The 17,059-nt window shown below is 41.6% G+C and overlaps 2 protein-coding genes across 2 annotated transcripts; both read left to right on the forward strand.

Moving 5' to 3' along the window:
- The first annotated feature begins 907 nt into the window (after positions 1 to 907).
- On the forward strand, positions 908 to 1,855 carry LOC127031838 (olfactory receptor 6F1-like). Its single transcript, XM_050918856.1, has one exon. It carries the CDS (start codon positions 965 to 967, stop codon positions 1,853 to 1,855), a length of 891 nt encoding a protein of 296 aa, XP_050774813.1. The 5' UTR covers positions 908 to 964.
- A 14,049-nt stretch (positions 1,856 to 15,904) lies between these two features.
- On the forward strand, positions 15,905 to 16,867 carry LOC127031839 (olfactory receptor 6F1-like). Its single transcript, XM_050918857.1, has one exon. It carries the CDS (start codon positions 15,905 to 15,907, stop codon positions 16,865 to 16,867), a length of 963 nt encoding a protein of 320 aa, XP_050774814.1.
- The last annotated feature ends 192 nt before the right edge of the window (positions 16,868 to 17,059 follow it).

Raw genomic sequence — 17,059 nt, forward strand, 5'->3', positions numbered from 1 at the left:
GGTGAGACCTTAAGATTCTACCAGAAGACAACAAGAAATAATACATATAACTGCTAATTTCTATTTTTTCCCTATTAATGAGCATTTGATTTGGAGTTTTCAAAAGACATTAAGAAAAATGGAAATGAGAATTCCATTTTGTGAAAAATGGCATAGTTTTGCACTTTGTTTTCATTGCAATATGGAACAAAAATGACACTCAGATTGGGTCCCCTGCATTCCAAATAAGTACCCTAAATAATGGGATAGAAAGCTATTTTTTCCAGGTTTTTTTTTTTAAATTAGAAATTTCACTCTGTACCTGAGACACCACCTCGATGAGATTTTCAGTCAAACTTAGTGTGTTTTCATGAACTATTCCAGTTTCAACAAAACGGCATTTTTCAAAAAGGATACAGTTTTCAAGATTTTTTTTAACCACTCTAGGCTCACGTAACACAAGCCTGGTTGAAGGTCAGAAGACTGTAAAGAATTTAGGAGTAGAAATCCTGTCAACCTTCAATGAGACTTGTGCAAAAACTCCAACTCTGTCCTGAGTACAGAGCAAAGTTGTCTTCCAAGGTTAGTGATGAAAAGAATGGGCCAAATCCTGAAACTTTCTCAGGGATGAGTTGAATGGAGTTGATGGGCAAGAACCATTAAGACATGAAAGATACCATATGATGAACATGTATCCTCATGGGCCTTATAAGAATGATAAATTGAGATCTCATCTTCATTGTGGAAAGATGCACAAGGCAAGACGGTGTTGAGTAGCACCCCTTTCCCTTCTGATATCTTATCTGCATTAACAGATTGTGGTGCCTGCACTACTGCACATCCAAATGTGTGTTCAGCGTATTTAAATGCCTTATGATCTCTCATGTCTTGACAGATGGACGTCATGACTGGGACAGAAATAAGAAATCAAACCAGTGTGCAGGAGTTTATCTTACTGGGTTTTCCAGGCATTTGGTATTTCTGGATGGCCCTTGCTGTGCTGTTTTCTGTGATGTACTTCCCAACGATCCTAGGGAATGTGTCCATCACAGCCCTAGTGAGGACCCACCCACGCCTGCACACTCCTATGTACTTCTTCCTCTGCAATCTCTCTTTCCTAGAGATCTGGTACACCACAGCATGTGTCCCCAAGGCCATTGGCGTCATGCTGGGCACAAGCCAAACCATCTCTTTCACTGTCTGCCTCCTGCAATTGTTTTTTCTCCTCTCCATGGGCTCCACAGAATGTTTCCTCCTGGCCGTCATGGCCTATGACCGCTATCTGGCCATATGCCACCCATTGCACTACAGCTCCCTCATGAACACAACTTTCTCTGCTCAGCTGGTCCTCGCCTCTTGGCTGTGTGGGTTCCTGGCTATCTCTGTGCTCATGTCTCTAATATCCAGGTTGCCTTTCTGTGGCCCAAATGTCATCAATCATTTTATTTGTGACATAGATTCCTGGATAGCCCTTTCCTGTGCTGATATGCGCCTTGTTGAGCTGGCAACATTCATCGACTCATTCATTGTTGTCATGGTCTCATGTGCAATAACCCTGGTCTCCTACATTTTCATTATCTCCACCATCTTGAGAATCCCTGCAGCCCAAGGCTGGCAAAAGGCCTTTTCCACTTGCTCGGCCCATCTCACCATCGTGACTATCTGGTATGGCTCTGCCATTTTTCTTTTTCTCATGCCATCTGCACAGAACTCAATGAATTTGAACAAAATTGTCAACATCTTTAACACTATCGTAACTCCACTATTAAACCCTTTCATTTACACTCTGAGAAACAAGGAGGTGAAGGAAGCCTTGGGAAAGACAGTCAGTGAAATATTAAGTGGTTTTAGAAAAGTAGAAATTTCATCAAAATGACCAAAACTTTAATTATAATGTCCTGAAGGTAATTGATATAGGAAGCAAAAGTATTAAGTAATCGATTTTTCAAAGGACTGCCAACTCCTTTTCTTTTGCAATTGCAGTCAGACCTGCAGCCTACCCCAAATCCTAATGTAACATTTCCTTTGTTCACGTTGTTGTGTCTTTGTTTTACAGCTTTCCTCATTTACTATAACAACCTTGACAAATGAGCTCCAGTGGGTGGAGGAAACGTTTTTGTGTTTAAGATTCCAAGATGTTAGGTTTGAATGTCATTCAGAAGAATCTATATGGATGGATCCATTTTTAATTACATGAGAGCCAAGGGAGGGAGGTTTCCAACTTCCATTGGATGATATAAGCCTTGCTGAGGCCCTAGGCAGGCTAACATTCGTATGTGTGTGTGGTGGGGAGGTGGGGGAGGGAGGGACACTAGAGCAACCCACCACAGTAGCATTTAATTTCAGAAAAGGAAACTACACAAAAATGAGGAATTTAATTAAACAGAAATTAAAAAGCACAGTCACAAAAGTGAAAGGCCAACAAGCTCTATGGAGACTTTTTAAAAACACCATAATAGAGGTTCAAATTAAACGTGTAATCCAAATTTAAAAAAGCATAGTAAGAGGACCACAAAAGTACAACCATGGATAAACAAAAAAGTCAAAGAAGTGGCTAGAGGCAAAAAGAAAAAGGAAAATAGGAAATTAAATCCTATTGAGGAAAAAAAAAAGAGAATCAACTCTGGCAAGTCATTTGTAAAAGTATAATTTGGGAGGCCAAAAAAGAATTTGAAGAGCATCTAGCTAAAGTCTCAAAGACTAACACCAAATGTTTTTTAAGTACATCAGACAGGAATCCTGTCAAATAGTTGGTGGGGTCACTGCACAATTGAGATGCTAAAGGAGCACTCAAGTAATGTCAGGCCATTGCAGAGACACTAAATTAATTTTTTGCGTCAATCTTCACTGCAGAGGATGTGAGGGAGGTTTCCAAACCTGAGCCATTCTTTTTAGGTGATAAATCTGAGCAATTTTCCCTGATTATAGTGTCAATACAGATGTTGGAACACATTGCTAAATTGAGCAGTCATAAATTTCCAGGTTCAGATGGGATTCAATCTAGAGTTCTGAAGGATCCCAAATAGAACATTGCCCAGCTACTAAGTGTGGTATGTAACCTATCATTTAATAAGATTCTGCATCATATAACTGGAACATAGCTAATGTAACACCAATTTTTAAGGATCCAGAGACAATTCTGGCAATTACAGGGTGGTAAGCCTAATTTCAGTACCAGGGAATTTGGTTGAAACTGTAGTAAAGAATAGAATTATCAGACAGGTGGATGAACAGGATTTGTTTGTGAAGAGACAACACAGCTCATGCCTCACCAATCTATTAGACCTGCTTGAGAGGGTTAACGAACATGTGGATAAGGGTGATATAGTTGACACAGTATACTTGAACTTTCAGAAAGCTCTTGAAAAGGTCCTTCACAAAATCTCTTAAGCAAACTAAATGGTCATGGAATAAGAGGGAATGTTCTCTTATGGATCGGTAACTGGTTAAAAGACAGGAAATGAAGAGTAGGAATAAATGGTCATTTTTCAGAATGGAGAGATGTTAATAGCAGGGTCACCCATGGATCTGTATTGGGACAAGTGCCATTCAACATATTCATAAATAAACTGGAAAATGGCATAAAAACTGATGTAGAAAAATTTGCAGATGATACAAAGTTTCTCAAGATAGTTAAGTCCAAAGCTGACTGCAAAGAGTTTCAAAAGGAATCTCACAAAACTGGGGGACTGGGCAACAAAATGGAAGATGAAATTCAATGTTGAAAAACGCAAAATAATGCACATTGGAAAACATAATCCCAACTATACCTACAAACTGGTTAGATCTAAATTAGCTGCTTCCACTCAAGAAAGAGATCTTGGAATGATTGTGGATAGTTCTCTGAAAACATCCACTCAATGTGCAGAGGCTGTCAAAAAAGAGTGTTAAGAATCATTAGGAAAGGGACAGATAATAAGACAGAAAATGTCATAATGCCACTATCTGAATCCGTGGTGCAGCGACACATTGAATACTGTATGCAGTTTCAATTGCCCCATCTCAAAAAAGATATATTAGAATTGGGAATGGTACAGAAAAAGACAACAAAAATTATTAAGGCTATGGAACAGCTTCTATATGAGAAAAGGTTTAAAAGACGGGAACTTCTCAACTTGGAAGAGAAAAACTAAAGGGAGTGCCCACTGATTGATTTCAACGGTGAGTTACTGGTCTATAAAATCTTGACTGGTGTGAAAAAAATGAATAAGAAAATGTTATGTAATCCTGCACATAACACAAGAACTAGGGATTACCCAATGAAATTAATAAGCAGTAGGTTTAAAACAAACAAAAGGAAGTACTTCTTCACACAATCTACAGTCAACCTGTGGAATTCCTTGCCAGGGGATGTTGTAAAGTCCAAAAATATAACTGGGTTAGAAAAACAGATATGTTCATGGAGGATAGGTCCATCAATAGCTATTAGCCAGGATGAGCAGGGATGCAGCACAATGTTCTGATTGTCCCTGTCTGCCAGAATCATAGAACATCAGGGTTGGAAGAGACTTCAGGAGGCCATCCAGTCCAACCCCCTGCTTAAAGCAGAGCTACTCACCAATTACTTTTTTGCCCCAGATCTGTAAACATCTCCCTTGAGGATTGAGCTTACAGCTGTGGGCTTAGCAGGCCAATGTTCAAACCACTGAGCTATCCCTCCCCCCCTGGAGAAACTGGGAGTGAATGACAGAGGATGGATCACTCAGTTGCCTGTTCTGTGCATTCCCAGTAAAGCACCTGGCAACAGCCACTGTCAGAAGATAGGATACTAGACTAGATGAGTCATTGGTCTGACCTAGTATGGCCGCTCTAATGTTCTTATGTTCTTAAGCAGAGTAGACCTTGTCAGAATATCAGTCAACCAAATAAACATATTCCTGACCAAAGAACATGTTGCAGGAACACACAGAACTCTTAAGTAACTACATAAATACATTGCTAACAAGGTGGTAGAGGAACACACAGACCCCTTGTAAAGAGCAGGATAGGACGACAGGGTAATAGACGAGAATATTTTGTTAGAACTACCAGGTACAAGGCTGGTAACAACCTACTGTAATATGTAACTTGGTTGTGTCAATGTATGAAAGGAAGAGTGTTATGAGGGATTATAGAATTTGCCCAGGGGACAATATTATGTTGACTGAGTGAAAATCTTGTCACAGGGAAACGTGTTAGTAAAACTGTAGCTTAGTGTGTGGTACCATTTGTTGTTGACAATAAACCTAGCTGAGCCTTTGCCACCAAACTGAGTGTTGGTCTTTTTTTTACTGCTGAGTCAAAAAGCTGCAAGCTACACTGGTGCAGCCAACACCAGAGCTCCTGGCACAGCACAGGAGAAAAGCAAATACACACAACAGCATTCACAACAGATGTCAGATTCAGTTTCATGGTGGCATTTTCAAAGGAGCCTGTGGGAATTAATTTCCAATACTTAGTAACACAGCACTGCCCCCATATTCTTCATGAGAGGTCCTCCAACATGCTCCTGGCCAAGATCCATGAGAACATTGACTCGCTTCTGTACTCAGACCTCTTCAATCAGTTCATATGTCTTTTAGACGCCCTTTCTGGTCACTTATGCAACAACAGGACAGGATGACAGAATCTGCTTGGTGTAACGAGTGGTGAGTGAAGACAGTCGTTAATCACTCTCTAGTCACTGACCCCAACAATCTGATCTTTGGGGTTTGACCAGTAAAGGCACATGTGGTCTTCCCTGAACTGGTTTTGAATATGACAGGGAAATTGTGTGGCCAAGCTCTTCAAATGGAGTTTCTGTAATGACCTGCACTGTAGAGGAAGTCAACTTCAGACTATGTAGCATATCCTTGACGAGTGCCCATTGACTGATTTCAATGGTGGGTTACTGGCTCTTCATCTGGCTGGGCACACTGGGCATACTCTGATTATGAGAAGTTAGGAATTTTAGAAAATTGATATGTGTAAGCTCTAAATCTTGCCTCTCCCACCAACAAAAATTGGTCCAACAAAAGATGTTATCTGAGTAACCTTGTCCCTCTATTATCCTGGGACTGAAACAGCTATAACAGCACTGCATACATAAAAGTTTACGCTTTCAATAGTTTACTATTAAACTATTAAGATTAATAGCTTACTATGGTCCTGCTGGCATTGGTTCTTGACACTGTGCTTTTTAACATTTTTATAAACAATTTAGATTAAAGCATAAAACAATCACACAGTTGCAGATGATGCAAAAATTGGGGGAGTGGTAAATAATGAAGAGGCGAGGTCCCTGATATAGGGAAATATGGATGTGTGGTAACCTGGATGTAAGCAAATAATGATATGTGTTTTAATGTGGTTAAATTTAAATGTATACCTATCAGAACAAAGAAAACAAGCCATACTTACAGGATAGGGTCTCTATCCTGAGAAGCTATGACTTAGAAAAAGTTTTGCAGGGTATGATGGATAACCAGCAGAACATAAGCTCTCAGTGAGATGCTGTGGTGTAAAGGTCTAACAATGCTTGGATGCATAAACAGAGAAATCTCAGGAAGGAGTAGAGAGATTATTTTTTCTTTGTATTTGTAACAGGTGCAACCACTTCTGGGATACTGTGTCCAGTTCTGGTGTTTGCAACTCTAGAAGGATGTTGATAAACTGAAAATGGTTCAGAGACGAGTCACAAGAAAAATGAAAGGATTAGAAAACCTGCCTTATTATGATAGACTGAAAGAGCTCACTCTAGTTAGTTTAACAAAGAGAAGGTTAAGGGGTAACTTGATCAAAGTCTTTAAGTTCCCAGATGGGGCACAAATATTTATAATGAGCTCTTCAATTTGGTAGAGATAGTTCTAACATGATCCAATGGCTGGAGATTGAAGCTTAGACAAATTCAGACTGGACATAAGGTGTTAATTTTTGCAATGAGTTCAATTAATTATTGAAAGAATTCACTAAGGGTGGGAAGGAGACTCTGGAAAAATTCCACCACAATTTCAACAGCTTCCATTCCACCATCAACCTCAGCCTGGACCTATCTACATAGGAGGTCCACTTCCTAGTTACCACGGTGCAAATAAGTGATGGTCACACTTAAATCACCTTATACCAAAAACCTACTGACCGCTATGCCTATCTTCATGCCTCCAGCTTCCATCTTGGGCACATCACACGATCCATTGTCTACAGCCAAGCACTGAGGTACAACTGCATCTGCTCTAACCCCTCAGACAGAGACCAACACCTACAAAATCTTCACCAAGCATTCTCAAAACTACAATACCCGCACGAGGAAATAAGGAAACAGATCAACAGAGTTAGACGTGTACCCAGAAGCCTCCTACTGCAAGACAAACCCAAGAAAGAAACCAACAGGCCTCCACTGCCAATAACATACAGTCCCCAGCTAAAACCCCTCCAATGCATCATCAGGGATCTACAACCCATCCTGAACAATGATCCCACACTTTCACAGGCCTTGGGTGGCAGGCCAGTTCTCGCCCACAGACAACCTGCCAACCTGAAACATATTCTCACCAGTAACTGCACACCGCACTATAGGAACTCGAGCTCAGGAACCAATCCATGCAACAAACCTCGATGCCAACTCTGCCCACATATCTACACCAGCGACACCATCACAGGACCTAACCAGATCAGCCACACCATCACCAGTTCATTCACCTGCACTTCCACCAATGTAATATACACCATCATATGCCAGCAATGCCCCTCTGCTATGTACATCGGCCAGACTGGACAGTTTCTACGGAAAAGAATAAATGGTCACAAATCAGATATTAGGAATGGCAATATACAAAAACCTGTAGGAGAACACTTCAACCTCCCTGGCCACACTATAGCAGACCTTAAGGTGGCCATCCTGCAGTTAAAAAACTTCAGGACCAGACTTCAAAGAGAAACTGCTGAGCTTCAGTTCATCTGCAAATTTGACACCATCAGCTCAGGATTAAACAAAGACTGTGAATGGCTTGCCAACTACCAAACCAGTTTCTCCTCCCTTGGTTTTCACACCTCAACTGCTAGAACAGGGCCTCATCCTCCCTGACTGAACTAACCTCGTTATCTCTAGCTTGCCCCTGGAAATTTCCACTACATGCATCTGACGAAGTGGGTATTCACCCACGAAAGCTCATGCTCCAAAACGTCTGTTAGTCTATAAGATGCCACAGGACTCTTTGTTACTTTTACTAAGGGCATCAGTTTTCCATCAATCTTTTTTAAAAAGATCAGATTATTTTTTAATAAAAGATTTGCTGTAGGAATTATTTTGGGAACATTGTATGGCCCGTGTTATGCAGGAAGTCAAACTAGATGATCACAATGGCCCCTTCTGGCTTTGAAATTTATGGATTTATGAAGTGGTGCTTTTCCCTGCTTCAAGAGTGCTCTGTAGCTGTGTATCTGTAAATGGTGACTATCAGATGAAATTAGGTGCTAGTGGATTGCACTCAAGTATATGCAGCAGAAATCCTTGCTCCATACTTATAGTTGTGGGGTTTTTGAGAACGTTTTGTGCCCAGCAAGTGGAACGAACCAAATTATGGCATTTCTCGTTATTTCACAGATGGGGAAAATGAGGCTGAAGGAGGCCTCAGATTAGACACTGACGTTCACGAAGCGTGGGAAGCATTTGGAAAAGTGTGCCTGTTTCCTAGCTGTTAGTACTGGTGCTTTAATCAGGAGATGAGCCGGACATAGCAGAATGTGTTTTACCTTCTAGGGAATTCTGTGAAATTCTGTTCTGGTCAGACATCCCCAGGGTGATGGGTAGGTGAGGGAGGAGTACAAAACATTCCCTCTCGTGCAGCCAATTTGAGCTGCAGTTCATTAATATGGTAGATAGGGCTTAAAGCAGGTGAGTGGTGATGGAAAGAGATTCTAACCAATGCAGATGTCTAGACTTTACTAAAGTCTTTTGGTTTTGGAGTGTCAGGTTCCCCTTTATAATAACAATAGCTCACACTTTCCCAACAGTGTAAAAAGTGGAAGTGATTTAGACTCATCGCACACAATTTAAGCCCCCTGAACATTGCTACAGTGGTGTAGAGTAACCCTCATGGAAATAGCAACAAAGAGTCCTGTGGCACCTTAAAGACTAACATATGTACTGGAGCATAAGCTTTTGTGGGTGAGTGCTTCATGGAAATGAGCATCAGGTGAAAAATCTTCCTATAATGGATATATATTTAGTGTTGGGAAAAGCAAGATATACCCCCATACAATGAACCATTTTTCAGGATCCCCAACTGTTGTGTGTCCTCTTGAGAGAAAAAGATTGGGAACAAAGGGAGTTTTTATTGACGAGCTCCGTCAACAGAGCTGGTAAGTTAGACCTGCTGGAATTGTAATTAAAAGTAACTGTATTGTGAAATAACTTTGCCTTTCTTGGTAATGTGAGCTAACTGGAAATCCTCCAGCCATTCCAAAAATTTTCCTCATTGAGGAGTCAGCTGACTCATTCTGTTAGAATGGGTACAGCTTACTCCTCTTGTTTAGTATCAGAGGGGTAGCCGTGTTAGTCTGGATCTGTAAAAGCAGCAAAGAATCCTGTGGCACCTTATAGACTAACAGACGTTTTGGAGCATGAGCTTTCGTGGGTGAATACATGTACATGCATCTGAGGAAGTGGGTATTCACCCACGAAAGCTCATGCTCCAAAACGTCTGTTAGTCTATAAGGTGCCACAGGATTCTTTGCTCCCCTCTTGTTTAATGTACTATAAAGTCTAGGAAGAACAAAAGGAAATAGTGTTCATTGTACTCTGAATAATTAATAGAGCCAACTGATTTTTTTCATCAAATATGTGGTTAAAAATAAAAATATTTTAGTTTTCATTACAATTTTTCATGTACATTTTTGAGGTTTTCATAAAAAAACATTTTTGTTAAACTAAAAATGTTCATTTTTAAATCAAAACATTTCTATGACAGGGTTGTTGGCCTACTGGATGGAGGGAAGCATTATATGTCATATATCTCGATGTAAGTAAGGCTTTGACACAGCTCCTCATGACATTCTCATAGGCAAATTAGAGAAATGTGGTCTAGATGAAATTACTATTAGGTGGGTGCCCAACTGGTTGAAAGACTGTAATGAAATAGTAGTTATGAATCGTTCTCTGTCAAACAGGGAGGATGTATCTAGTGGGACTCTGCAAGGGTCAGTCTTGGGTCCAGTAGTATTCAGTGTTTTTACTAATGACTTGGACAATGGAGTGGAGAGTATTCCTCTAAAATTTGCAGATGACACTAAGCTGGGCAGAGTTGCAAGCAATTTGTAGGGCAGGATTAAAATTCAAAATGTCCGTGACAAATTAGAGAATTGGTCCAGACTTAGCAGGATGAAATTCAAGAAAGACAAGTGCAAAGTACTTATCTTAGGAAGGAAAAATTGAATGCACACCTACAAAATGTGAGTTAAGTGGCTAGGTGGTAGCATGGCTGAAAAAGATCTGGGGGTTATAGTGGATCACAAATTTAATATGAGTCAACAATGTGATGTAGTGGCAGAAAAGGCTAATGTCATTCTGGGGTGTATAAACAGGAGTGTGATATTCAAGACATACCAGCAGAGGGGTAGCCGTGTTAGTCTGGATCTGTAAAAGCAGCAAAGAGTCCTGTGACATGCATCCGACAAAGTGAGTATTCACCCACGAAAGCTCATGTTCCAAAACGTCTTTAGTCTACAAGGTGCCACAGGACTCTTTGCTGCTTTTACAGATCCAGACTCACACGGCTACACCTCTGATTATAATGTATAGCCACTCCTTCCCCACTTCCACTCTCTGCTGTATCCTAGTCATGTTTTATTACAGTATAGTAACACCATTTGCATCCCTTAGCCTTTGCTTCTGTGTAATCTCTGCAAAAAGCAGAGATCCTCTGATTTTCCATGGTCTCCCACTCTTTGCTGCTTAAGACAGAGCAGGTCATTGTCTCACTCTACTTGAGGCCTTAGCTGGAGTAATGTGTCTAGCTCTGGGTGACACACATTAGGAAAGATGTGGACAAATAGGAGACAATCCAGAGGACAGCAACACAAATGATAAAAGATTTAGAAAACTTGACCAACGAGGAAAGGTTAAAAAAAAACTGAGCATGTTTAAATTTGAGAAAAGAAGAATGAAGGGGAGCATCCTAAGAATCTTTAAAGGGGATAAGAGCTGCTAATAGTCCCAAAGTGGTTTTGGACTATTTAGAAAAACTGGACGAGCACAAGTCCATGGGGCTGGATGCGCTGCATCCAAGGGTGCTAAAGGAGTTGGTGGATGTGATTTCAGTGCCATTGGCGTTTATCTTTGAAAACTCATGGCGATCGGGGGAGGTCCCAGATGACTGGAAAAAGGCTAATGTAGTGCCCATCTTTAAAAAAGGGAAGAAGGAGGATCCGGGGAACAACAGGCCAGTCGGCCTCACCTCAGTCCCTGGAAAAATCATGGAGGAGGTCTTCAAGGAATCAATTCTGAAGCACTTAGAGGAGAGGAAAGTGATCAGGAAGAGTCAGCATGGATTCACCAAGGGCAAGTCATGCCTGACTAACCTAATTGCCTTCTCTGAGGAGATAACTGGGTCTGTGGATGAGCGGAAAGAATTCCTTGTGTTTAGCAAAGCTTTCGATACGGTCTCCCACAGTATTCTTGCCAGCAAGTTAAAGAAGTATGGGCTGGATGATTGGACTATAAGGTGGATAGAAAGCTGGCTAGATCGTCGGGCTCAACGGTAGTGATCAACGGCTCCATGTCTAGTTGGCAGCTGGTTTCAAGTGGAGTGCCCCAGGGGCGGGCCCTGGTGCTGGTTTTGTCCAATATCTTCATTAATGATCTGGAGGATGGCGTGGACTGCACTCTCAGCAAGTTTGTAGATGACACTAAACTTGGAGGAGTGGCAGATATTCTGGACGGTAGGGATAGGATACAGAGAGATTTTTAGAGGAGTAGGCCAAAAGAAACCTGATGAGGTTCAACAAGGACAAGTGCAGAGTCCTGCACTTAAGACGGAAGAATCCCATTCACTGCTACAGACTAGAGACCAAATGGCTAGGAAGCAGTTCTGCAGAAAAGGAGTCCTAGGGGTTGCAGTGGACGAGAAGCTGGATATGAGTCAACAGTGTGCCCTTATTGCCAAGAAGGCTACTGGCATTTTGGGCTGTATAAGAAGGGGTATTGCCAGTAGATTGAGGGATGTGATCATTCCCCTCTATTCGACACTGGTGAGGCCTCATCTGGAGTACTGTGTCCAGTTTTGGGCCCCACACTATAACAAGGATGTGGAAAAATTGGAAATAGTCCAGCAGAGGGCAACCAAAATGATTAGGGGAGTGGAGCACATGACTTATGAGGAGAGGCTGAGGGAACTGGGATTGTTGAGTCTGCAGAAGAGAAGAATGAGGGGGGATTTGATAGCTGCTTTCAACTACCTGAAGGGGGGTTCCAAAGAGGATGGATCTAGACTGTTCTCAGTGGTACCTGAAGACAGAACAAGAAGTAATGGTCTCAAGTTGCAGTGGGGGAGGTTTAGATTGGATATTAGGAAAAACTTTTTCATTTAGAGAGTGGTGAAGCACTGGAATGGGTTACCTAGGGAGGTTGTGGAATCTCCTTCCTTAGAGATTTTTAAGGTCAGGCTTGACAAAGCTCTGGCTGGGATGATTTAGTTGGGAATTGGTCCTGCATTGAGCAAGGGGTTGGACTAGATGACCTCCTGAGGTTCCTTCCAACCCTGATATTCTATGATTCTAGGATTCTATAAAGAAGATGGTGATCAATTTTCTGCATGTCCACTGAAAGTGCCAGCAAGGGAGATTTAATTTAGGTATTAGGAAAAACTTTCTAACTCTAAGGGGAGTTTAGCTCTGGAATAGGCTTCCAAGGGCAATTATGGAATCCCCTTTATTGGAGGTTTTTAAAAACATGTTGGACAAACAACTGTCAGGGCTGGTTTATTTCTCCATCCAACAGTGCAGGGGGCTGTACCAGCTGAACTTTGTGAGGTCCCCTCCCGCCCTACATTTCTATGATTCAGTTACCAGTAATGAAACTTTTCAGTTTATTAAAAAAAAACAAAATTGCTTCATGGGAATCCTTTTTTTGCTGAAGTCTCCATGTCATCAAAAAGACAAGTTTCCATCCAAAAATATTGAAATGGATATAGAAATGTTTCAAGGATCACTAATGAATTAACCTCTTGAAATTTACTGGGTCAATAATTTAGCTGTGGCAAATATAGAAGAATATATATGTTGTTAGTTAGCTTGTGTGCGTGTGTTCTTTCAGGGTGCTTTTCCAGCACGGTGCAGAGAACTGGTTTAGCAGACCTCGAAAATACTACTCAGTGTGGTTAAGAGCTGAAGGTGGGATTATAAAATTCAACCAGAAGACACATAATCAATAATGAACAAAAAAATTGCTGGTTTCTAATGTTGTTTCTTATTGCTGAGAATTTGGGGTGAAGGTCTCAGAAAGAACTAAGCAGAGCTGGCCAGAAAACAAGAATCCCTTTTGTGAAAAATGGTACAGTTTCACACTTCATTTTCATTGCAATATATAATAGAAATAAGAATCAAACTTGGTCCCCTACTGTGTCAGTGGCAGACCAGATGCTATCTTCTGCCTAGGCCCCTAGGCCTCACTAAACACTGACAAATGCACAGCTGAAAACCAGTCTGCTCACCTGGTGTTAACATTGTTCAAATACATGTTAAGTTTATAAGAATGTATTTAGTGTTTGGATTTTATGAAATGCTGGTGAGTTGCTGCATGCTTTAATCTCACCTATAATATCTGAATCTCATTTTATAAGGATTTAAGCCTTTGCTTTGCAACTATGAAATGTTTGCAATTAATCTGTAAACCCCACAGTCAGGAGAGGAGCGTTACCATGTGTGAACTACGAGTTTACTACAAGAGGTGTCATTTCCTGCCCAACAAAAGAAGGCCTGTAGACACCAGATGAACCATTGCGTAACATCAGTGGGGAAAATACTTTGTTGATTGCTCGCTCCGCAACCATGAAGAGGGGACGTGCACAAAGCCTCATTCCCTCACAGTTTGAATTTTGGAGTAAGGGAATAAAAATCCCTGACCAGAAAGGACTGGATCATTATGTTGCATGGCATTTGGAGAGGACAATATTTCTAAACATAAGCAAGGGATCCCCAAACTGCTTACCTTGGACCTAAAGCAGTTGTTCTCAAAGCTGGTCCGCTGCTTGTTCAGGGAAAGCCCCTGGCAAGCCGGGCCAGTTTGTTTACCTACAGTGTCCACAGATTCGGCTGATTGCAGCTCCCACTGGCCGTGGTTTGCTGCTTCAGGCCAATGGGGGCTGCAGGAAGCAGTGCGGGCCGAGACATGAGCTGGCCATCCTTCCTGCCACCCCCCATTGGCCTGAAGCAGCGAACCGTGGCCAGTGGGAGCTGCAATCTGCCGAACCTGCAGATGCGGCAAGTAAACAAACCGGCTCGGCCAGACAGAGGATTTCCCTGAACAAGCAGTAGACCGTCTTTGAAAACCAGTGCTCTAAAGGATGTAGAAAGATGACATATTACAGCAGCTTCTATCTCCTTTTGAAACCTAGGACTATAACTCATTTGGAGTGTATGTTTATCTGCCTTAACCTTTTAAATAATTCTCTTCTCTCTTTTTCCTAGTTAATACATATATAGTTAATTTATTATAGGATTGGCTACAAGTGTTGTCTTTGGTGTGAGATTTAAGGTGCAATTGACCTTGTGTAAGTGACTGATCCTTTGGGACTGGGAGTTACCTGAATATTATTGTGATTTTTGGTGTAAGACAAGCTGACCTGGGTGGCAAGAAAGACTGGAGTGTGCAAGGAGACTGTCTGTGACTCCATGGTAAGGCTGTAATAGTGCTTGAGGCACTCATGCTTGGTAATTAGTTGGAGAGATCTAAGTATAGAACACACAACCAGTTGTGGGGGTTGTGTCCTCGTTGGTCACAGTCTGCCCTGAATTTGGCCCTCATGTTAGTGAGCCAATCCAGACAATATAACATCTATATCCCAAACAAATGACCTAACCACTAGGCTAGAGAGATAATTTCTTTTTCAGGTTTTCATTTTGATCAGAAATTCCATGCTGGAACTGAGAAACCATCCTGATGAAATTTTCAGCTAAACCCAATATGTTTCCTTGATATGCCTGCCAGAGAATGTTGTGAAGGCCAACGCTATAAAGGGTTAAAAAAAGAACTAGATAAATTCATGGAGGATAGGTCCATCAATGGCTATTAGCCAACACGGGCAGGGATGGTGTCCCTAGCTTCTGGTTACTAGAGGCTGGGAGTGGGCAGCAGAGGATGGATCACTTGGTGATTGCCTATTCTGTTCATCACCTCTGGGGCACATGGCATTGCCACTGTCGGAAGACAGGATACTGGGCTATAGTTTGGAATTTTTCAATGGGAAACAGTTTTGTAAAAAAAAAAAAATTGACAAGCTCTAGGCCTAAGTGATGTAAGACCCACTGAAAGTCAGAGGAGTGTATGTGACTTAGGAGTAGAAATTCTAGAACTGTCAATGGGACTTGTGAAAAAAAATGCCTACTCTGTCCTGAGCAGAGAGCAAAATTATTGTCAAGGTGAGGCATGAAGAGAATGGGCCAAATCCAGATGCTTTCTCAGGGGTGAGTGGAGAAGGGTGGATGTGCTAAATCATCAAGACAGAAAAGATACCATATTGTCAGCCACCCACTGCATCCTCGTGGGCCATAGAGGACTGTTGAGTGGAGCTCTCATCTCTATTGTGGAGGTGGAATGTTGCACAAGTAAGAACGATGTTCAGTAGCACCCATTTTCCCTTATCTTCTATTAGTTCTAGTCCCAGATTTCTGGGTCTTCACTTTAGCACATCCAAACATGTATTCAACACATTTAAATGTCTTATGATCTTTCATGTCTTTACAGATGGACGTCATGGCTGGGACAGATATAAGAAACCAAACCAGCGTGCAGGAGTTCATTCTCCTGGGCTTTCCTGGCACTTGGTATTTTCAGATATTCCTTACTGTGGTGTTTTCAGTTATGTACTTCCTAACCATCATAGGGAATATGTCCATCATAACCCTAGTGAGGACCCACCCACGCCTGCACACTCCCATGTATTTCTTCCTCTGCAATCTCTCCTTCCTGGAGATCTGGTACACCACAGCATGTGTCCCCAAGGCCATTGGCATCATGCTGGGCACAAGCCAAACCATTTCATTCACTGTCTGCCTCCTGCAATTGTTTTTTCTCCTCTCCATGGGCTCCACAGAATGTTTCCTCCTGGCCGTCATGGCCTATGACCGCTATCTGGCCATATGCCACCCATTGCACTACAGATCCCTCATGAACAGAACTTTCTCTGTTCATCTGGCCCTCCTCTCTTGGCTGTGTGGGTTCCTGGCTATCTCTGTGCTGGCAACTTTAATATCCAGATTGTCCTTCTGTGGCCCTAAAGTCATAAATCATTTCCTTTGTGACATTGATGCCTTGATAGCACTGTCCTGCACAGACACATGCTTTGTTGAGCTTGCAACGTTCATTGTCTCAATCATTGTTGTTGTGATCTCATGCGTGATAACCCTGGTCTCCTACATTCACATCATCTCCACCATCTTGAGAATCCCATCATCTGAAGGCCGGCAAAAGGCCTTCTCCACTTGCTCTGCCCACCTCACCGTTGTGACTATTTGGTACAGCTCCACCATTTTTCTGTATGTCAAGCCTTCTGCACAGAACTCATTGGATTTGAACAAAACAATCAACATCTTTAACACTGTTGTAACCCCACTATTAAACCCTTTCATTTACACTTTAAGAAACAAAGAGGTGAAGGAAGCAATGCGAAAGGCATTAAGAAGGATGCTAAGTGGTTTTGAAAAACCATGGATTTAGTAGAATTGTAATCCAAAGGACCAAAAATTTAAATAAAATGTCTGATGGTCATTGATATAATTGAATATGAGGCAAAAGGATTAAGTTATAGATTTTCAAATTACAGTCTACTCCTTTTCTCTTTCAATTGAAGGTGGACTCCTGCATCATATCTCAAACCCAAATGTAACATTTCCTTATACTGTATGTCAC

This window comes from Gopherus flavomarginatus, chromosome 11, assembly GCF_025201925.1.
Source record: "Gopherus flavomarginatus isolate rGopFla2 chromosome 11, rGopFla2.mat.asm, whole genome shotgun sequence".
NCBI lineage: Eukaryota > Metazoa > Chordata > Testudines > Testudinidae > Gopherus > Gopherus flavomarginatus.